The sequence below is a fragment of the Lepidochelys kempii genome, chromosome 14, assembly GCF_965140285.1.
Source record: "Lepidochelys kempii isolate rLepKem1 chromosome 14, rLepKem1.hap1, whole genome shotgun sequence".
NCBI classification, from domain to species: Eukaryota; Metazoa; Chordata; order Testudines; family Cheloniidae; genus Lepidochelys; species Lepidochelys kempii.
This window is the reverse complement of record NC_136393.1, coordinates 25498316-25520890: the sequence shown is the minus strand read 5'-3', so window position 1 is coordinate 25520890 and position 22575 is coordinate 25498316. Positions and strand designations below refer to the sequence as shown.

The following is a 22575-nucleotide window of genomic DNA, read 5'->3' as shown; positions in this document are numbered from 1 at the left end:
AGTATTTAGTTGAGTCATATTGTCTAGAACGTCTCTTTTAATGAGTATGTATTTTCCAGTCTGTACAGAACTGTCCTTATTTTAATTAGTAAAAGGGAGTTATTATGTACAAATGAATAGTATAAAAATTACTCAGTACAGTATGTTCAAATGTAGAACACAAGCAACTGGAGAAATTCTAGAGAGAGTAAAATTAATGAAGAGCCCAAATGAGATGCTACACAGTCAATTATGCTGTAGTAGAAGGCAATGATTAATAGATTTGCTTACTTTTTGTTTTGTTTAAAATATAGTCTCTTTCATTTTAGCTTTCAGTGAAAGACTCAATAAGCAAGTTTATGGCCTATGTCCATACAAGTGTCAATGAGATGTCCCGGTCTTATCTGAGCAATGAACGTCGCTATAACTACACCACACCCAAGTCATTCCTCGAGCAAATCAAACTCTACCAAAATTTGTTATTTAAAAAGGGCAAGGAGCTGACAGCAAAAATGGAGCGACTGGAGAATGGCCTGCAGAAACTCAACAGCACATCTGCACAGGTGAGAAGACCCTTCTCTCGTCTCTGGTCTGAATGCTGATTTGTTTAGTTGTTTCTCAGCTCAATGCATACTGTGCTTCAGTTTGGAAGAAAAACTACAGATTAAAAGTGGGATGCGGGTAGTGAATGTCGGTGGTGGATCCTGGCTTTAGCATCCCCATCTCTCCCCTCCAGGGCTTGTGCTCAATTCTCAGATGAGACATGTTTCTGTTCCATGGGGGGAAGGAGAGAAAGAGTGAGGGTGTGTGTGTGTGTAAAGCCAGCTGCTGTGGTTCTAAACTAATCGCTGCACAAGTAGAGAATCAAGTAGAGATCAATTTGATAAGTAGGTTTATGTAATTATGGTAATTATTTCTCAGCTACACATAATATAGTATGTTTGCATAGTCTGGGCCAGAGTGAGACCTGGAATAAGGTCAAGGGAGCTGAAGTCAATGAGTTTGCAACTGCTTACACCAGATCAGCATCTGTACAGCTTCAGCTACACATTGTATCTTTTCATACTGCCATGGGTGTGTGATAAAAATGGGTAATGATGGGATCATTTTCCCTTACAAATCAGGATACATGTCTTTAAGAAACCTTAGTTAATGAGCATTCCTGAATAACTCAGTAGACTGAAATCCACTTGTAAAGAACCTATCTGGCTAAACCGCTAAAATGATGACTGGCTGTATATTGTTCTGGGTATTTGGCAACTCTCTCAACTCATATGACTGCATTCCATCCCTTTGATCAACTTGGGCACTCACCTCTGCATCTTTCCCTGTTTCTCTATATCCTTTCTATACATTGGTAACCAAAACTGAACATAGTATTCCAGCTAAGACCTAACCAGTGAATGCTCTAACCACTTGTCTAGAAGCTAAAAATTGGCCACCCCCTCTTTCTCTGGCCTGATTTTGAATGGGACTTAATCTGGTATGGGCTCTGAGCATGCCTACCGGATTGGGCTTCACAGGTGAGCTAGGTGCTCCTCCACTGATCCTTTCCCACTTTTTGGATCGCTCAGGGGCTCCTGCAGGAGATATGCATCTGGAGACCTAGCATGAGTCAGCAGTGCACCTGCCCAAAGACGGAAACATCAGTGCCAAGAACTTTTACCCTGAAAACATAGGTGTCGAGTGACTGTAGATGCCTGCAGAGTTAGACAGCAGCTGAGCAGGAGTTTTGTGGACAACAGTGGTGTCTTAAAATTGGATCTTCAGTGTCGAAGTACCTTTGTGGATCCAGGCTTGTGCTCCTATTGCCAACATAGTTCTCACTGCTCTTGGTGCCTGGCGGTTAATGGCTAGTTAATGATCGGAATTGAATATGTCGTGGCACCTTGGGACACTGATTTTAACCTGGGCCCTTGCAGTCTTTTCTCAGGGTGTTTCTTGAATTAGCCATTCTAGTTTCAAAATCTCCCCTCCTCCCCCCTCCCCTTTTGGGATTTGGAAATCTTGGCATTCGTGATTAGCTTCTGTTTTAAGTAGCAGTCTCTCATTAGCTTATGTACTAAACAAAACTTCAGACAATGGCTGTCCTCCATTTCCAGGAAAGTCACAGGCTAGCTCCCAGATAATGAAACTGGACAAGTCTGCTGGTTGAATAATTTATTTTTCAGAGCTATGCTCAATAAAAAGAGGTCTGTTCAAAGCCCTGTTGCTAAGTTAACTTTTAATATGACTTCTGTTAAAATTGCATCGCTGAATTCTAGATCCAGGTCTTGCCTGTTGTACCAATTAATTGCTGACCTTTGTGATGCAGTGTTTGTGTTCTTGAAACGCAGCATGGGCATTCAGATTAAATGTGCCTGCTGGGAACCTGCCCTCCAGGTTTTCTGTTATTTAATAATTCTTCTTGCTGTGTTCCTGGTCATAGTCAAGTCTTTCCTCTCTCCCAGTTGGAGTCACAGTGCAGTTCCCTTGAATGCCTGGCTTGCTTTGTTCTTTTTCTTTCTCCTCCACATTAGAAATTGCTTATCTGCCTACCCAGAACATATAGAAGCGTCTCACAGAATCTTCCCATTTCTTAGCGCAGTTGATGATTGCACACTCTGTATTGCTATTAGTTGATGATCTCATTTTCTTCTTTGAGTAGTGTCCCTATGGGTGCTCCACTTTAGGTGTCTGTGTGCCTCTGCACCTCTAATCAGAGATTTTTGGTAGCAGTATCCCCTTGAGCCTGGGCATGTGCTCTCCCTCCCTCATGGTCTGCCTCGAGGCTATTTAGCACTGCATGGTGGAACCCCCCTCACTTCCTTCTCTACCGCCTTTGGCCTCTGACCAAAGGAGCAGTTGTCCCTTCCTTATCTGTGTCCTTAGCATAAGTAGTGTTTGTTTTGTTACCTTTGTTCTCCCTAAAAGTACTCAGGCTAGTGTTTTATTTTTATTTTATTCCTTTGGTTTAAAAAGAAAAGAGAAAAAGGAAAAGAACTTCACTTTCCTTCCCTGTCTGGGGGCATTCTCTCCCCATCCCCCGGCATCTAGTAGACTCATAATTATTTCTTTTTCGGTTAAAAAAAAAAAAGTAAAGACGGTGTTCTTCTGCATATTCCTCCCTGCTAGAGGATGACACCCCCTGCCCAGGGGCTTGCCTGGCTCGCTCTGCTCCAAGCGGTGCCTCTCCTGCCAGGAGTCAGTTCCTGTAATGGCCAGACACTCACTGTGCTTATGCTCTAATAAATTGGTTAGTCTCTAAGGTGCCACAAGTACTCCTTTTCTTTTTGCGAATACAGACTAACACGGCTGTTACTCTGAAACCTGTCACTGTGCCTGGGAGACCCTCACAGAAGAGCTTTACCTGCCACACCTGAAACTGCAGCCTCACAGGAGCTGGGAGCTTAAGTAAAAATTCCCCCCAATAGCGAAAACACTTCAGTCTGCAGGGGACTCCGTGGGGTGTTGACCCCGGATCATCCCTGGAGCCTTCACTTCAAAAGGGGTTGTCAAGGTTCCTCCCCCACTCTGAACTCTAGGGTACAGATGTGGGGACCTGCATGAAAAACCTCCTAAGCTTATCTTTACCAGCTTAGGTCAAAACTTCCCCAAGGTACAAAATATTCCACCCGTTGTCCTTGGACTGGCCGCTACCACCACCAATCTAATACTGGTTACTGGGGAAGAGCTGTTTGGACGCGTCCTTCCCCCCAAAATACTTCCCAAAACCTTGCACCCCACTTCCTGGACAAGGTTTGGTAAAAAGCCTCACCAATTTACCTAGGTGACTACAGACCCAGACCCTTGGATCTTAAGAACAATGAACAATCCTCCCAACACTTGCACCCCCCCTTTCCTGGGAAATGTTGGATAAAAAGCCTCACCAATTTGCATAGGTGACCACAGACCCAAACCCTTGAATCTGAGAACAATGAAAAAGCATTCAGTTTCTTACAAGAAGACTTTTAATAAAATAGAAGTAAATAGAAATGAAGAAATCCCCCCTGCAAAATCAGGATGGTAGATGTCTTACAGGGTAATTAGATTCAAAAACATAGAGAACCCCTCTAGGCAAAATCTTAAGTTACAAAAAAAGATACACAGACAGAAATACAGGTTTCAGAGGAACAGCCGTGTTAGTCTGTATTCGCAAAAAGAAAAGGAGTACTTGTGGCACCTTAGAGACTAACCAATGTATTTGAGCATGAGCTTTCGTGGGCTACAGCTCACTTCATCAGATGTTTACCGTGGAAACTGCAGCAGACTTTATATACACACAGAAATCATGAAACAATACAAATAGCCCGACTTGATTATGTAAAGAGTTGTCACTTTGGATGGGCTAGCACCAGCAGGAGAGTGAATTTGTGTGGGGGGGTGGAGGGTGAGAAAACCTGGATTTGTGCTGGAAATGGCCCACCTGTTGATCACTTTAGATAAGCTATTACCAGCAGGACAGTGGGGTGGGAGGAGGTATTGTTTCATGATTTCTGTGTGTATATAAAGTCTGCTGCAGTTTCCACGGTAAACATCTGATGAAGTGAGCTGTAGCCCACGAAAGCTCATGCTCAAATACATTGGTTAGTCTCTAAGGTGCCACAAGTACTCCTTTTCTTTTTACAGACAGAAATAGTTATTCTATTCAGCACAATTCTTTTCTCAGCCATTTAAAGAAATCATAATCTAACACATACCTAGCTAGATTACTTACTAAAAGTTCTAAGACTCCATTCCTGGTCTATCCCTGGCAGAAACCAGCATATAGACAGACACCCTTTGTTTCTCTCCCTCCTCCCAGCTTTTGAAAGTATCTTGTCTCCTCATTGGTCATTTTGGTCAGGTGCCAGCGAGGTTACCTTTAGCTTCTTAACCCTTTACAGGTGAGAGGAGCTTTCCCCTGGCCAGGAAGGATTTCAAAGGGGTTTACCCTTCCCTTTATATTTATGACAGGGGTCGAGTGATGAAGAGGAGGAGAGAGAGAAACAAAGAAGAAGCCACCAGCAGACTCCCCCTGGAAAGGCTCCTCTGAGCAACTGGCCAGCCAGAGGGGTGTTCCCCAGTGCGGCCACCTCCATAGGACAATATCAGCAGAGGAACCTCCTGCTGTGAGCTCAGCTGCCGCTCCTGGGCTGCTGGGAAGCTCTGGAAGCTGAAACCTGAGAAGGGGCTTCCTGCTCTGAGCTCTGCCCTGCTCTGAGCTCTGCTCTCAGCACTGACAAGGGGCTTCTGTAAGCTCTGTGCTGCTCTGAGCTCTACTCTGGGCAACTACTGCATGGAGAGGGCACAGTTAGCCTACCATCTCTAAAACAGCGACACAGAGAAGCCCTGCCGTCAGCTCTGCTTCTGCATGGAGACACCAGAGGCTTCCATCCTCATGCTCTGAGGCAACCATACAGTCCCCTAAGGAGAGGGGACAGTTACTGTACCATCTCTAAAAGAGCGGCATAGAGGAAACCCTTTGGTACCATATGCAACAAAACTCCCACCTAGGAAGTGTTCTGCACCTTCCCAACTATTGATACCGACTACAGACACTCCTCTGGGGTTCCTGATGAGCCCATGGTAACACAGGTACTTTGATACTCTGGAGACCTGTGGCCTCAGTACCCAGGGAGAGACCATTACCATACTATTTCTTTAAAAAGTGGCACCAACAAACTTTTTATACTGGGCAAAACTCTCATTTAGGGAGTGCTCTGCCCAACTATCGGTACTGACAGTGTACCACGGACCCTCCTCTGTGGTACCAAATGAACCCATGGTACTGCATGAGCTCTGATACCCTGGAGACTTGATGATTGGGAAAGAACCACAATCCCCGTTACTTGGTACCAGGACCCCGGTATCGAGCACATTCCGGCACCCAGAATCGCTCTTAGCACTGGGCTGTATACTGCCAATACCCCAGTCAGCAGCACCCTTACCCACTGACAAATCTGACACTGGCCAGGAGAAGATCATTCCCTGGCCCCTCAAGGTAGCCCACCACCACACTACAAGGGTCATCCCCAATTCCATCACGCCAACCTCTCATGCCTGCCTTCCTGCCTCTCCCTCCCAAGGCCATATTGTAACTCTTTGGGTATATACACACACGGTGCGATCGTCTCCGGTGTCTCTCAGGGAGAGTCCACCAGATGGTTTGCTACAGCCTGGCACCTGAGCCAGGGCAGGGGAGAGCTTTTTCAGAACAGGAAAGAAGGGGGAAGGGGAAAAACAAACAAACAAAAAATCACCTCTTCAGCACACTTCTCATCTCTCCCAGATGAGACTGTGCTGCCCACTCTTCATCACTAGGTGAAGATTTAAGAACTTTCTGAATCTTACAAAGAGGGTGGCAGACGAGCTGCAGATTCCCTTACAGGAGGTGGCAGATACACATCACAAGTTGGTGGAAATTCTGCACACTACCTTCTCATCTAGAACTATCCTCCCAATTAATGGGCTGATTCTAAATCCTACCAAAATCATCTGGCAGAGCCAGCTTCCATTGCACCAACCAGCAACAGAGTGTAAACAAAAACAACCCTACGTCTCTACCCAAAGAGGCAGACTTTGTTTTCAACATCACTCTATCATAGTGGATGTGGTTAATGCATGAAGCAAGCAACATAATGCCAAGTCAACTCCATAGGATCAGGCTTCACAAGATGGCGTATTCATCAACAACATTACTGTTTAGAGTCATAAATTACCAAATTGTCATGGCCAAAACAATTTTGTTAATCTTGGGAAACCCAGGATGTTTCTGAAACATTACTGGAAACACAAAAAGAACAGATTCAGACCATTCGTAGAGAAGGTCAGTTAATAGCCAGACCGGTCCTAGGGACACCATTGGATGTAGCTGTCACAGCAGCCTGCCCAGTCTCCATGACAGTGGTACTGGGGTGGGTTGTGGGTTTTTTTTTTTTTGTTTTGCTTTACCTCTCTAGATTGCCCAAAGAGCTACAGACTTCCAATTTGAAGGGCCAAACTCTTTGCGGAAAAGACAGATTTTCTCTCCACATCCTGAAGGATTCTCAGACCGCACTACACTCCTTAGGAATCTACAATGTGGAACAGAAGAGAAGATATACCTCTCAACCACACCACAGATCACAATCTTCTCAATATTCACCATCTCTGTGCTGTAAAGAGCCACAGTGTGAGAGGCCCAGGGCTCAAAAGTTAGAACAGTCTGCACCCCAGTCCATGACCTCTCAAACTGCCTCTTATAAGCACTTTGATGAGCTGGTCAAGGGCCTGAACAATGATACCTTACAGCATCAGCTGCCATCTATTCACCTGTCACGCCACTCAGAAGTCACCTTACCTTACTTCACAGCAGTTAGGACCAGCTTTAGCGAAAAGAGATTGATCTCTAGCCCTGAACTTACAGGGTGCCTACTTCCATATCTCAATACAACCATCGTACAGGAGATTTCCTACTGCTTACCTTTGGGGCAGGAGCATTAGAGGTACAGATTGCTCCACACAGGGTAGTCTCCAAGGTTCACTTCATTGCAGTGGCATACTAACCCTGGTACAGTGACTGGACTTTATCAGCACCAACCTGATGCAGGACAAGCGAGAGCGCTCCTCTCACTACCCACATTCACCATCCTGGGACACGTCTCCCTAATATGCTGGGGAGCTCACCTACACAACAACAAGGTTCAGGACAAATGGCCTTCAACAGAAATGACCTTCCATATCATTCTTTTGGGGTTAGGGGCTGTCAGGAGTGCCTGTGCACAAACTCTGCCTTTCATCAAATACTCACAAAGGTTTTGATGGACTTAATGTGACCTGTATGTTTTGTATAAACTGCCAAGGAGCTGCCAGATCTCCCTCCCTCTGCAAGACAGCATTCAAACTTTGGAATTGATGCACCCATCACAATGTGCTCATCTCAGCTGTCTGTCTACAAGGGATACAGAACAGGGTAACCAACAGTCTCAATTGGAATTTTCTCACGACAATGAGTGTATACTGAATTCTCAGGTGCTTCAAGATATAGCCACCCTTTGGGGAAACATTCACTGGCAGTTGCCCTCATCTTCCCAGTGGATAGGACCCACTTGCATGTCTTTTCTCAGTTTCCTACCCTATCCAAGATTCTGTTGAAAATTCAAGAAAATAAAGCGAGAGTTATTCTGATTGCCCCTCTTGACTATGACAAGTCTTGCTCCCTTACCTGAAGCAGATGGCAATATGCCCTCCTGTTCCTCTGATGTCAGCCCATTCCTTACTCACTCTCTCAAAACAATGCTGAAATGATTCCATGCTGACCCTTCACCTGAACCCATGGGTCCTCCGCCTCCAGGCTTGGATTTTTCTTTGTTCCAAGGCTTAGAAGCTCTGACAAGTTGAAACACATGTTGCAACACAACCACAAGTTGACCACTCCACATACATGTCTACAAAATGGAAATGACTCCAAGTTTGTACCATTCCAAATGGACAGACTCAACATCATCTTTCCTCCCTCTGATTTTGCACTACATTTTAAACTCTCACTCAGATCCCTTAAGGTACATCTCATGGCGAAAATGGCTTCCCACTTGGAGTTTGCTCAACCACTAATGCGTAGACTCTTTAAGGGCATCGGGACTCTCTTCCCCCCGTGACACCACCTGCTCCAGTCTGGGACTTTAATCTAGTTCTCAGGACTTGGACTAGACCTCCCTCCGAGTCCAGGGCAACTTGTTCTCTCTTATACCTGTCCATGACAACAGCATTTCTAATTGCCATCACCTCAACTAGGCACATGGGAGAAATAGCGGCCCTGATGGCACATCCATCATTCATGGCCTTTGTCTTTAAATAAATAAATAAATAAATAAATAACTCTAAGGCCGTATCCCAAGTTTCTCCCTACTTTTTCTGGACTTTCCATATGAATCAACAGATTCATCTCTCTGTTTTTTCCCAAAACCACACTGTGACAACTGGGAGACAATTGTGCATATGTTAGATATTAGAAGGACATTAGCATTCTACTTGGACAGGACTAAGGACTTCAGGAAATCCCCTAAACTCTTCCTTTCGTCCACAGAAAGATCCAAAAGCTCTGTGATATCTCCTCAAAGACTATCCAAATGGATCTCTAGTTGCATTAATCACTTAGCAAGGGCGCAACTTGTTTCCGTCCATATGCACTCCATGAGATCAGTTCCTACCTCAATCACATTCCATAGGGATACCCCATCTCCCCAGTCTATAGAGCAATGATTGGGGCCTCTGTCCATTCTTTCGCAGAACATTATGTGATCACTGAAGATTTGGCCGCTGACACCATCTTTGACTCCACAGTAATCTCTGTAGTAAAAGACTCCGCTCCGAAGTCCTAGCCTCCAGTGGTGGGTACTGCTCCGGAGTCACCTAAAGGGGAGCACCCATAGGGACGCTACTTGGAGAAGAAGAGGAAGTTACTCACCTTGTGCAGTAACGATGGTTCTTCGAGATGTGTCCCCCTATGGGTGCTCCACAACCCACCCCCCTCCCCTCTAGTTTGGAGTTCTCTATAGGGCTCTGTGGTAGAGAAGGAAGTGAGGGGGGTTCGCCTGTGCAGTACTAAATACCCTCAAGGCAGACCACAAGGGAGGGAGAGCACATGCGCAGGCTCAACGGGACACTGCTACCAAAAATCTCCGATTAGAGGTGCAGGGGCACACAGACACCTAAAGTGGAGTACCCTTAGGGACACACATCTCGAAGAACTGTTACTGCACAAGGTGAGTAACTTCCTCATCTATGCTGAGGCACTCGTGGATCTTTTTGCTAACACTTTGATCTGATCGGCCTTCAGATGATGATGTGGGAAGGAGCATGCTAAAATTTTCTGATTTCCTTGGGGTGTTCACTTACAGTCATTTCTCAACACCTCATTCTTTCTCTTCCCAGTCATGGCCTTAGAGGGCTGTTCTCCATTTTAGTCTTTTCCTCCTCCCATTGCCATTCTGCCATCTTCTGGTAAAAAATGTCTCTTATGCTTGCATCAATGCTGGCAGGCACATGAAGGGTTAATGTTGTAGGTCTCACTGTACCCAGAAGCAGCACTAACTCTTCTGTGTCACTTCTGGGGTGTTATGAGTAAAACACTCACCTCTGTGACCTTGACTGCCTCACAATACAAGAGTCCAGCGAGATGCCTCTAGCCAAGCAAGACAGGTAGAGAAGTTCTTCTTTGAGTAGATGAAGCCATGTATTCCTTGTAGGGTGCACACGCCCAGCACACTGAAGTTGGATAACTTTTCCTAACAGTATCGTTAGGGGCGGTGCTTGTGCCCTGTGGCCCTAGCTCCACACCAGCTATATGAGGGTGGCGCTGCCTCAACACCTGTCAGTTCCTGCTCACCGCTGGCAGCTAGAGTCTGAGCTCGGCATCATGTTTTCACCTCATGTTTTCAGTCTCAGTTTTCTAAGAGTTTTTGGTTTTCCTCTAGATAATAGTAGTACCTTAGGTCTAGTTTAGTGTCAGTTAAAGTAGTTGGCTTCCCTGTGTGATGTCCTCCCCAGAGTTCAAGCATTGTCTGTCATGTGGGGGGCATCCCCAGCAGTGATCCCCATGCTAGGTGCTTGTTGTGTCTGCTGAGGGACACGCTGAGGAAGAGTGCTCCCTCTGTAAGTCCATCAAGAAGAGGACTCAGGTGGCAAGAGACTTAGGATTGAAGTAGCACCTTCTGGAGCAGGCCTCGAGGCCTGCTTTGGCACCGAGGCCTTGGTCTGATCAGCGGTCGCCTGTGGAACTAGCAAGTGATGCTGCTCCACATTCGAATTCTGCTGTCTCTCCCAATAGGGACAAGAGTTGTTCTCCCTTCTCTGGTGCAGTGAGGCAGAGGTCCCATAAGATTAATCAGGACAGATCCAGAGCTCAGAGAGACTCTGCACCATGCTCCCTCCAGCACACGGGATGGAGCAGGTCCATCTAGCCGCTTCCCATTACCGCACGAAGATCAGCATCAGCCTGTACTGTTGACTCCAGTTCTGGCCATGTGTCGTCAGTGCCAATGACGTCGGTACCAGCACTGACTGTCTCAATGCTGGTGGTGTATCAGATGGCTTCAGACCTGTTTGGCTTCCTCAGTCCCTGATTCTCCATTAGTTCAGGTGTTTTCCAATGCTGTGGTTTCTACTGCTTCATCCTCCATTGTGCCCGTGGCACCTTCTGACGTGTTGCAGAACTGCTGGGTTCATGGTCACTTCAACTCGCACTATCCTTGTCTCAGGCTGTTGAACTGAGACGGATTCCGTGCCTGGCACGGAGGGACCCTCAACACTGGTCCATCCCTGAGCACCGTCATTGCCCTGGTAGCAGATCCCATTGTAGAGCTCAGTACTGTCCTTGGCTGTGGTGCCAGGGCCTTCTCCTGTACTAGGTTGGAGTGTGTCTTGCTTGGTACCAGCTGTGCCAATTCCCTGTTCCTCTTCAGCATTGATGCCACCCCATGTTGGGCTTTGGATGAGTCTGATTGTTCACCCCATTGTCATCAGAGAATCTCTGGGACTCCTGGAGATCCAGGTCAGGGTCATCTTCTCCTTTGTTGTCACTGATAAGCAGCAGAAACCATCCTCAAATCAATATTGCTTCCGAGGTCAGCATTGTTCCCGGATAAAGGACAGGGGCTCTTGGCCTGGTACCAACTGGCCACCAGTGCCATATCCATTTGCCCAGTGGCCTCCTTGGAATCCTTGAGCAAGATCACTCCAGAACAATCGCCAGTCCCATAGGTGGCTCCCATTCCTGAACCACCGCAGCTGCAAGCAACCTCTGAGTCTGTTCCCTGTGGGCCTCCAGGGTTATCCTGATCGGATCTTGTGGTTCAAGAAAAAGATCCATCATTGGCACAGCAAACTGCTTCTTCATCCTTTCCAACCACTGTACAATGCTGGGATCCTCCTCTCCCTCAGTGCCTGAGCACTTTAAGGCATATCAGGACCACCTTAGGCACATGGCCTTTAGGCATCCAGGCTGAATTTGTGCAGGAGAATATGAATAAGCTGCAAGATATTCTCCAATCATTAGCTCCTGGGAGAGTAGCCCTCTCCATAAATGAGGCTGTCTTTGAGCCTGCAGAGGCCCTCTGGAATATTCCCACTTAGTTCCATCTCATGGCAATGCTTGCAGTGAAGCGGTACTTCATCCACATGCAGGGTTTTGAGGGCCTTTACTCCCACTTGGCCCCTAACTCTCTGCAGTGAATGACAGGGCACAACAGGGAAGGTATAAATCTATGTCTTAGGACAAAGAGTCCAAAAGGATGGACTTGATGGGGAGCAAGATTTATACCTCTTCTTCCATGCAGATGGGCACTGTGAACCAGCAGGCATTGCTCTATAACTACAATGTTGTTAACAGGGCAATATAAGTTTGTGGACAAGTTGCCAGAAGCCCCCCGGGAAGAGTTTAAGGTGTTAGTTGCAGAAGGCTGTATGGTAGCCAAGACCGGGTAGTCAGTGTTTCAATGTCAGTGTTTTCAAACTCCAGGGTAGAAAGGCTCTTAACTCAGAAGAGGGAGATTATGGGGGTTGTTGGAGCAGGGCATGGAAGAGTGGGTAGGAAAGGAGGTGTCTGAGCTGTGCAGTCAAGGATAATGGAGAGCTTCAGCTTTTCCTCTCAAAATCCTGCACATCCATGCCACCCCATTCTGTCCCCCTTTCTCCTAGAAATGCCTTCACTGACACCAAGTGAGTCCCTGCACTGTTTCCGCCCTGTCTCCCCAGTTCCTCAACCTGCAGATTCTATCCCAAGATCTGCCTCTCCATGGGGAGGAGGTCTGAGGACAGAGAACCAGGCTGTGATGGAGAGGCAGAGGGACAGGAGGTGAGAAGACGTTGTAGGGGCAGTGAAGGGACTAACATGCAGAAGTGCATTCTTTGGCTGGGGTAATTATTGCTGACAAGCCAGAGGCACTGGAGGGTGAGAGTGGGCTGTGGTGCATGGTGATGCTGAGAAAAGCCAAAGAAATTAAATGCCCTAAAACATCATTAAAGCAGAATTAAGGTTGCCCAGTGCTGCCTCATGCCCTTCCAGAATGTGGTGAGTGGCTAAACATAGACCACTGAAAACCAGGAAATGAAGAGTCAAGGTACATGCTTCCCCCAAGCAACCTTAACTCTGCCCCCTGGAGCTGGCAGTAGCTGCTGGGAATGCTTAAGTAGTGTTGATGCCATCATAAGTAGGCCTGGAGAAGGACTGTGGGAAGGTGTCGTGTTTTGTCCCAGATTTGAATTGCATCACTTTCCTGCATGCACTCCAGCTGTGTTCACTGTGGTAGCTGTGACTGTATTAAATGACGGAGAGATTATTTGAAACAGTTTGGCAGAGCCGTCACTGTGATATGAGGAGAGGTGCACATGTGCCTTGAGGGATCAAGTCTGCCTCATTTCAGTACAGAGTTCTGTAGGTTGTGTCAGTTGCAGTGCACAGGGATCTTACTGCCATGGAGCTCGTCAGCAGTCTGATGGCAGACGTGACAGCGGCCAGTAGGGTTTAAGTGAAGGCTCAGAAGGAATCTTCAGGGCAAGGGTGAAGGGGAGGTAACATTTAGGAACTCTGGGGTGGTTTGTGTGATGGCTGAGTGTAGGCCAGGCGTAGGTAGCGCCTGGTCACTATGCCTGACCTAACCATGAGCTTTGCATGAGCAAAAATAAGGTGTTAGACTGTGTCCTAGAGGGAGCTGTCCCCAGAGTGTTCCATGCATCAGCAAGGGTAAAGTACGGGTGTTACTAGCATGCTGGGGCATTGCTCAAAGAGGGCAGAACTAAGGTTGCACTATGGGGGTGATGTGTCCCTTACCTTCCTATTTCTTGGTTCTCAGAGAAAGGTTTGGTTTAGCCTCTCTCCACATTCTGGAAGGGCACAAGGCACCATTGGCAACCTGAACTCAGCATTGACAAAGTTTTGGGCCATTTAACAGATGCATTAGCACTGTAGATGCATCACACAACTTGTGTAAGTGGTGACACATGGTGTCCTAAGCTCTGATTCAGCAAGGTACTTAAACATGTAAGTATAACACTGACAGACCCCGGTTGTCGGTGGGCAGGAACGAACCTAGGACCTCTGGAGAAAAACGTATGAGCTAAAAGCGACAAGGTTCTTAGCTAAGGCTGAAGCAGACTCATTAATCTCTAAGTGGTCTCGGTGCCCCTAGAGGGGACAGAAGACAACACCCACGAGGTGTGTGGGTTACATAAGCAGTCCTAATGATATCACTTGTGCTATTCACTTGAGGTTACTCATGTGCTTAAGGTTCTTTGTTCATCAGGCCTTAATGAAGAATGTGAATGAGACCCTTCAGTCTGCTGTGGTCTAATCAGGATTTTGTAAAGCTTGGATATTGCAGTAATGGGGGCAAGAGAAGTGGATAGCCTGAGAAGATAAATGATGTTTCTATGGACATTGTAACTCCAAAGGCTGGAGTTTGCCCAACCAGTATAGGATTAAGAGTGCTGCAGTCCAGCATTTGCAATCCTGATGAGATAAAACTGTTTGTTATGTATGGATAAGGCTGTCTCCATTTGTGTTTGTTTTTTTCACCCAGGGCTTCACTGCAGGGGAACATGAAGTTATTTTGGTGCATTTTCCTATTATTATGTTTCCACTGAACAAACTGAACATTTCACAGTTAAACATTCATTGTTAAACTGTACATTTCAGCCTTGTCACTAGGAAAAAAGGTATATTTTTAACATGTGCCAAAATCCTAGTATAGACAAGGCAAGGTGTCATTTTAACATGTTAGCACCCAGGGGTCGGCAACTTCAAAGAAGAAGAGCCATTTTTTTTGTATTTGTCTTTGATCAAAATATTACGAGAGCCACATCACACGCAAAGCTATTTGTAGAGTTAGAATTTATCAACTAATAATAATTGAACATATTAAAGTTATTACTACTCACTAATACTTTTAATGTGACTTCTGCTGTTTGAATTTGAATATAAAGAGCTCCAGCTTGCGGCAGGGGATTGGGTTGCAGGAGGGGGTTCTGACCTGGGGCAGGGGGTTGGGGTACGGGAGGGAGTTTGAGATGCAGGCTCTGGCCAGCAGCGCAGCAGGACTCTGGCCCGACACTGCCCCAAAAGCAGCTGGCTGCTGGCACGTCTCTGTATGCCCCTGGCGGGGGGCAGGTCTGCATGCTGCCCTGCCCCCATCACCATCCTCACAGCTCCCGTTGGCAGGTTCCTGGACAAAGGGAGCTACGGGGGCGGTGGTTGCAGGGGTGGGCAACACACAGAGACCCGCTACCCCTCTTCCCACAAGAGGCGCACAGAGACGTGCCAGGAGCTAACCTCTTCCAGGAGTGACTTGGAGTCAGAGCCCTGCTGCGCTGCCGGACGGGAGCTGCACCTCACACCCTCTCAAAAAATGGCTGCCAGCAAGGGGGCTGCCAAAGAGCCACCAGGGGGCAGCCAAAGAACCACATGCTGCTCCAGAGCTGCAGGTTGCCGACCCCTGTGTTAGCCATACAAGGTAAACTCTATGGGAAGACTGTGGGTTCACTGCAACCAGTTAACACATTAAAACAACAACTTGCCTTGTCTACACTAGGAATTTAACGTTAACTAATATGTTAAAACACACCCTTCGCCTTATGTAGAATGGCCTTTCATGCTTTCAACTTTTTGTGTTTCTTTTGAGTGTAATCGTAACTCTGAATTTCCTGGGTTTCTACTGCTTGCGTTTGTTATTGCAAAGGTTTTGCCCTTCAATTAGTTCTGTGTGCTCTCAGCCTTTACTCCAGTTTAAGGCAGATTTTGTCTGGAAATGTTCTCACAAGAGGTGGTGTAACTGAGTGTACATCCACTCCTTTTATATAGCTGTTGTAAGACTTGTGTAGCCCTGGCAGGTTAATCCCTTGTTTGTCTTGTCATAGCCATTTAAACCACATAAAGCTTCTATTCACACATGTATCGAGTATTGTGTTACTTATCTTGGGCAGGAGGTCATAGGCCATATCTGCAATCAGCGAAACCTCACACTTCAATTTTTCCAAATCTCAGAAGATTTAAACAACGAACAAAAAGATGCTGCTCAGTTTGCTGCTTGAAGCAATTCTGTACCCCAGCAAGCTCAGAGTCATTTTGATTTACAATCTCCTCTTTGTGCTGGTGGAAACAGCCGTCTACAACAGAACAACAGGAGGTGAAAATGGATCAACTGCTCAGCATGGGAATACAGAGAGTGTTCTAGGAACAGCCTCTGCTTGAAGCTAATCCAAAATGCCAATAGCTGCAGCTTATGTGATTACATTGCGTTAAAAATTGTGTTCCCTTTTCTGTTATGAAAATGGAATTATTACAGTGGTTCTCAAACTTTTTTTTTCTGGTGACCCCTTTCACATAGTAAGCCTCTGAGTGTGACCCCCCAATAAATTAAAAACACTTTTATATATTTTTAACACCATTATAAATGCTGGAGGCAAAGCACAGTTTGGGGTGGAGGCTGAGAGCTTGCAACCCCGCATGTAATAACCTTGCAATCCCCGGCAGGGTCCCAACCCCCAGTTTGAGAACCCCTGAATTATTAGCAAAAGCTAAGGTCCGACTTGTATTAAGTATTGTTACACAGGTCAAGAGGTACCCCAGGTGTTATGAACAGTCTTTCATTGTGTAGACTGCATGACAAACTGGTCTCTGAGGTCTAGGGAGTAAGTGACTGTGTATATTCATTGAAGTTGGTAATTTCAGAGAGAAAATGAGTGAATATTAATTTAAATCACTAAGGCTGAAAAGTGTTTTGTGCTCCGGTCTGTAAATGTCCAGACTGCAATGGTCGCACCTAGCATGCGCTGTGTGGGTCGCTGTGCACACTGCCTCTGTCGTGAAGCACACCTGCACTGCACAGGCATGCTGCATTTCCCAGGAATGTGGTGGGATAAGCTGCTGAAAGAGAGAGCTGATCATAAGTTGTGCTCACAGGTAGATTAGGGGATTGAATTGGGTATATATTTTGTTCTGCAATGGGAGGAGCATATCTGCAAAATCACCTCATTTTCCTCCTCAAAACTTGCCCTTCCTGTCATGGTGCTTACAAAAACCATGACAGTGGTTAGGCTGCTGGAGTGCTGAGACCATTGCCCCTCACGCTGACCGGCAATGTGTCGTTTTCTTGTGCTCCCTCTTCTGCCTGTCTCCACCTATCAGTTCTTATCTCAGACTTAGATTGTAAACTCTTTGGATGGGAGCTGTCTGTTTGTTAGGTGTTTGCACAGCTCCTAGCACAACAGGCTACTGCTCCAGAACCAGGGATCCTAGATGCTATAGTTAATTAATTAATACAATGTAAGTTTTCAGTCACCTACCAGTGGGATCCTGCTCAGAACAGCAACTGGACCTTATGATGTGGGCATTGGTTTCCAGTTGTATATTCCATGTCCACAGGATAGTGGAGGGAGCCATGGCTGGCGAGAGCACCCTGCTGGCTGTATCTTTCCTGGGATTGACACTACTCACACGCCAGCAGCCCAGGGTGGCCAGGATTGCCCCCAGTCTGTGCTCCTGGCAGCTTGGAGTAAAGGATAAAGGACTGCCCAACAGCATTGTCCTGCTAGCACTAGGAGCTATTGTTCTGCTGAACTTCTTGGGCTTCACTCCCTTTGTGGATGGTGCAACCTTATGTTCCTCTGCTCTCGCTCACCCTTCTCAGGGAGTCAGGGCAGAGGAGGGAGGAAAGGGGAGAGCTGAGGAGGAGCCTTACCAGCCACCTCTCTCTCCAGCCGTGGCGGTGGTAGACCTGGGAGAATGGGAGACCCAGGGGGGAAGGCAGCAATTTATTATTAGTGGGAGATGCCTAATAAGAGGGAGACCCAAAGCCATGCGGAGTGATGCCTCAGGGAGAGCGTCTCAATGGGGTAACCTCTCTGAGGAGCCAAAAGAGGTGCCCTACAGAACACTGTCAGGAGAAGAGGCGCAGTCCTTCTCTCCCCAGAGAGTCTGGGGAGGGCTGCTGGCCATTCTCTGACACCCCCCCGGGGAGGGGGCCACAAGCACACAGCAAGAGGCAGGGGGAGCCAGGGCCATTTGGCTGTGTAGTGAGAATCCAGTGAAGCCTGTTTAGTGAAGCATCTGAACTTTAGGGTGTTCACCTAAAGCTTGGGCTCCTCTCCTCGTTGTGGACAAGTGGGTCTGCTCAGCTCTTTGCCTCAGTGGGGCAGTGATTTACCTGTTCCTCCTGCAAAGAGCTGCAGGGTTTCTCGCACCTTCCTCTGGAGCAGCTGGTGCTGGCCACTGCTGGAGATGAGCTATGCGACTGGATGAGCCATGTGGCAATCCGTGCATTGCCCTTTCCCCGGCTGCGGCCCATCCACCATCCATTTACTGCACTCTCTTGCTTATATAATTCTTCTCCACATGCTTCACTGGAGCCTGCTGGGTTCACGCCCTTCCTGTGTGCTTCTCCCACTGTAGGTAGATGGCCTGAAAGCCAAGCTGGCAGCCCAGGAAGTTGAGCTGAAGCAGAAGAATGAAGATGCTGACAAGCTGATTCAGGTGGTTGGTGTGGAGACGGAGAAGGTGAGCACGGAGAAAGCCATCGCTGATGAGGAGGAGCAGAAGGTGGCGCTGATAACCCAGGAAGTCAAGCAGAAGCAAAAGGACTGCGAGGAAGACCTGGCTAAAGCCGAACCAGCCCTTGCCGCTGCCCAGGCAGCTCTTAACACACTCAATAAGGTATGGGGCAAGCATCAGGGCACTCACAGTATCTCCTGCTGTCTGAGCCAGCACAGTTACGATTGGATTGTTCGAGACGTAGCCCCATAAGGGCCTTGCCTCTGAGGTCAGCCATCACAGCTCACCATGCAAGGGAATCACAGGCGGGTGTACACATGCTGGAGCCCAAGTTCCTTTGCGTCTGTGCTATGTGCTCCTTGTTCTGGGGCTGTTTGGTCCCTGGTATAACTCAGAGCCATCTCCAGGCTGCTGTAAGTGACACCTGCTTATTGGCCATGGGAAGCAGAGAATAGCTGGAGTTCTTGTGCTCTGACTACACACCCCTCTGCCTTTGGCCCATTCCACGTCACTCTCCCTGCCCCACCAGGGCCAGGAGCGGAGCCGACGCACGGCCGCTCCACCGGCATATGGTGGTGCCAATTCAGATATTCCTCAGGCAGAGGGGAAATTTCAGTCCCCCCTGCCTGGTAGTGGTCCCCACTCATCCACCCCTCCTCCCACAGGGACCCGGGTCTCCGTTGGCAGGGCAGTCTCCCCTTTCTCTTATCCATGCTGCAAGTGCTGCCAGGAATTGAGTTCTCAGAGGACTCCCTGCCCTCTGCCATGCAGTAACAAACTCCCTGGGCTCCAGGGCACAAAACCACTCGCTGAACTTTGGCCCAGCGGCCCCATATTGGTACAGAGGGGCCGCTGGGTTAGATTTCAGTGGAATTGCAGTCAGGCAGCTGGAGCGATGCACTGGACTGCTCCCACAGCAGGTGTACTGCTGTAAAGTACTCGGGCTGTGGTGCTAAAGCCCTGGAGGGCAGCAGGGGGACAGGGACATTCCTGGTACTCCTCAGGGGCTGCTATTTCTCTCCTCTCCATGGCCCATCTTGCTGCCCGAGTAGCATAATGGAGCAGAATGCAACAGAGAACTGGCCCTGTGTTTGCAGAGGTGGAGTGTGGGGAGGTGGTAGAATCTCCTTCCTTAGAGGTTTTTAAGGTCAGGCTTGACAAAGCCCTGGCTGGGATGATTTAACTGGGAATTGGTCCTGCTTCGAGCAGGGGGTTGGACTAGATGACCTTCTGGGGTCCCTTCCAACCCTGATATTCTATGATTCTATGAGTGAGGTGCATAATGGAGGGAGATGGGGCTAGGGCTGCATATGAATGGGCCAGGCACCAGGGCCTGGATTGATCAGGGGTGAGGAGGGCCAGGCATGAGGGTCTTGCTGCAGAGCTTCCAAGGGCTAACTTATACCTGAGTCATCAGGAGCGCAGGCAGGGGGCAGGAGCATGGTTGTCAGGAGCAGCAGGGTGCAGAAAGCATGCAGGTACTGCTGGCCAGTTAATTGTACATCAGCAGCTCAGAGGACTGCTAGCAAAGAAAGGTCTGGCCTGGCAATTGATCATGAGGGAGGGAGGGATGCTATCTGTGTGGGAGGCACCACCTACTGTGTACCTGGAGAACAGCAGCAGATTTCAGCCACTAGACACTGCCCTCTGCCACTGAGCGTTTTATACCTTATTGTTTATATTATCGTAGCACCTAGGAACACACAGCATTGTGCCTGCCGAACTCCTGCATGGGAGCTGCCATGAAAATCAATTACCATAGCAGCCAGCAGGTGGGATGGCCTCCACTTTGGCTAACACACCAGAGATTGGGCCACCAACCTTCAGAGCTAAAAGCATAAGCTGCTACAACCTGCACCATGGCTCTCTACCTGGGGCTGTAACAGATTCATATCCTCCATGGATTGTGCACAGAGAGGGATCTGGAACACATCCTCCCCCATGGGACAGAGCACCCTTGAGCAAACTAGTCTTGCTTTCTCCCAAGGCAAGCTGCTTTTGTCACTATTTCTGCCAATCCTTGTCTTGCTTTGCTCCATGATGACTCTCTTGGATCAGGCTGCTGTCAAGGGATGAGGCCTGATCTTGTTGCAATTGCTGTAACATCTCATTTAATTGAAAAGATGTTATCAGCTCTAGCTGTTTGCTCCCAGGTTATTTCTATGCAAGTGCACAGTCAGCACAGCAGGAGCTGTAAGACACCTGAAATACCAATTAGATATGTTTTATAATCCATCTACTTTGTGTGATTTTTCTCCAGTTCACTTAAAACAGAACATTTTAGCTGGAGTTTCAAACTCTTATTATCCTGGTAAAATTTTGCACAAAACTCATAAAACAGCCTTGCCTGGGAGGTAACCGTGGCTGTCAGGAATGCTGCCAGTATTTCATTCTACACCAAGTTTAGAGTCGCTCCTCTGTTACTTCATGCTTGAGCTCACAGGCTACACAGTGCAGAAACTGTGACAGCAGTGCTGTTCAGTGGCTTCAGCTTGTGTCTCCCCCATGCCCAATCAGCACAGTGCAGGATGTCTCCAGATAACTGCCCAGGGGCTGAAGGGATGGGCGCTGTAATTTGTAATGTTCAGTGCTGTATGCGTCAAACGCCTTTGTGATACTTGTACAATCTGAAATGTACAGTGGTGGCCTCTCCACTCTCTCCAGGAAGAGTTTTCTCTCCCTAAGTCCCTTTAAAAGGTAACCAGAAAGAGCCCAACACAGCCAGAACTGTGTAGGTGAAGCTTTGTATGGCCGTTTGCTCCCCAGCCCAGCTCGCAGCGTCAAGCACGTGGGTGCTGAGGATATGCTGTCTTAACACGCCAGGCCTAGCTCCCTGACTGCATTGGTCCAGTTGGAGAAGTTGAGACACAAAGGTTGAGTGTCTTTCTCAAGATCACACAGCAAGTTGGCACTAAAGTCATAGGTGTGACACCCCCCGCCCCCTTTAGGATAATTGTACCCTGGGCCACCAACGCAGATCGTCTATGCAGCAGGGTCGGTTAGGGCCCCTGACCCCCTTCCTGTGCCAGGCAGGGTTTGCAAGGGCAGAAAAGGGGAAATGGCCCCAAGTGTCCCGCGAGTTGGATCACTCAAGGTGCAGTGAGCATTTGCTGCTTGTGTTCACTCTGCTTGTTTGTGTTCTCCCCTCCTTCCCCCCGCCAGCATCTGGTCTGGACTATTAGACTGTATGCTGTTTGGAGCAGGGACTGACTGTTTACTACCTTGTATGGCACCTGGCACAATGGGGCCCAGTTCTCGGATGGCCCCTCAGCATTACTGCAATAGACATGATGAAGACAGGAGCTTGGAGCACACTGTGTCCATGGTACTCCTCTCACTGCTTTTTCCCTTTCGCCTGCCCCCGCGGGTGCTTGTGGTGCAGACAGATAAGGAGCTAGGCAATATATCCTAGACACAGAACTTACAGAGAACAGTTACAAAGGCCCACCCTTGTCCCTCAGCGGGCACGTCCTTTGGCAGGAAGGTTCCTAAGGCGGGGGATGGGGGATCCCAAAGTGGATTGTTTTGAGGTAAGGGATTTCTTCCTTCACCACTCCTTGTCCCTTCCCCATTACTGCCTGCTAACCCCAAATGTCTTGAGACTGGGGAGAGAATCAGGATCTGGAATGGAGAATTGGTCACCTGCTGAATCCATTCTGGGACTGATCGCTGCCACCTCCACCCGTCCTGAGCTGAGTGCTGCAGGTCTCTCTGTCAGCCTTGCTGAGTCCGGGTAAAGTCATAACAGCTCAGTGCAGTGTCTGTTCATATTTAATCTGCTCCTAAGAATTTATTGTTCAACAAAGCTTTGGAAGTTGTCTTCTGGAGCCAGACGCTGAAAGGCACCGGGCACTCCTGCTAAGCACCCCTCACCTCCTTGACATCACTGGGAAGGGAGGGCACTCAGCACCTATCAGGAGGCACTCAGCATCTTGCAGGATCAAGCCTCTGGTGCATGGGTAGAAGAGAAGTGTCCAGGTCCATTGCATAGGTCAGAATTGCCTCCATATCTGCAAAACAAGAGGCACAACCCAAATGTCTCAGTTTCGGGATACTGACAAGAAAGTCCTAATGGAACAAATTTTCCAGGTGATTGCCATTCAGGAGAGGCATAG

The 22575-nt window shown here is 48.0% G+C and overlaps 1 protein-coding gene across 9 annotated transcripts in view; it reads left to right on the top strand.

Moving 5' to 3' along the window:
- DNAH9 (dynein axonemal heavy chain 9) overlaps positions 1-22575 on the top strand; it is a 391252-nt gene that overhangs the window by 189258 nt on the left and 179419 nt on the right. For 8 of the 9 annotated variants that reach the window (XM_073310874.2, XM_073310873.2, XM_073310872.2 and 5 more), the window contains 2 exons: positions 309-542; positions 18362-18622. In XM_073310874.2, the coding sequence (XP_073166975.2) occupies positions 309-542; positions 18362-18622 (495 nt within the window). The remainder of the gene's footprint in view (positions 1-308; positions 543-18361; positions 18623-22575) is intronic. The other variant, XM_073310875.2, reaches the window with a different exon arrangement.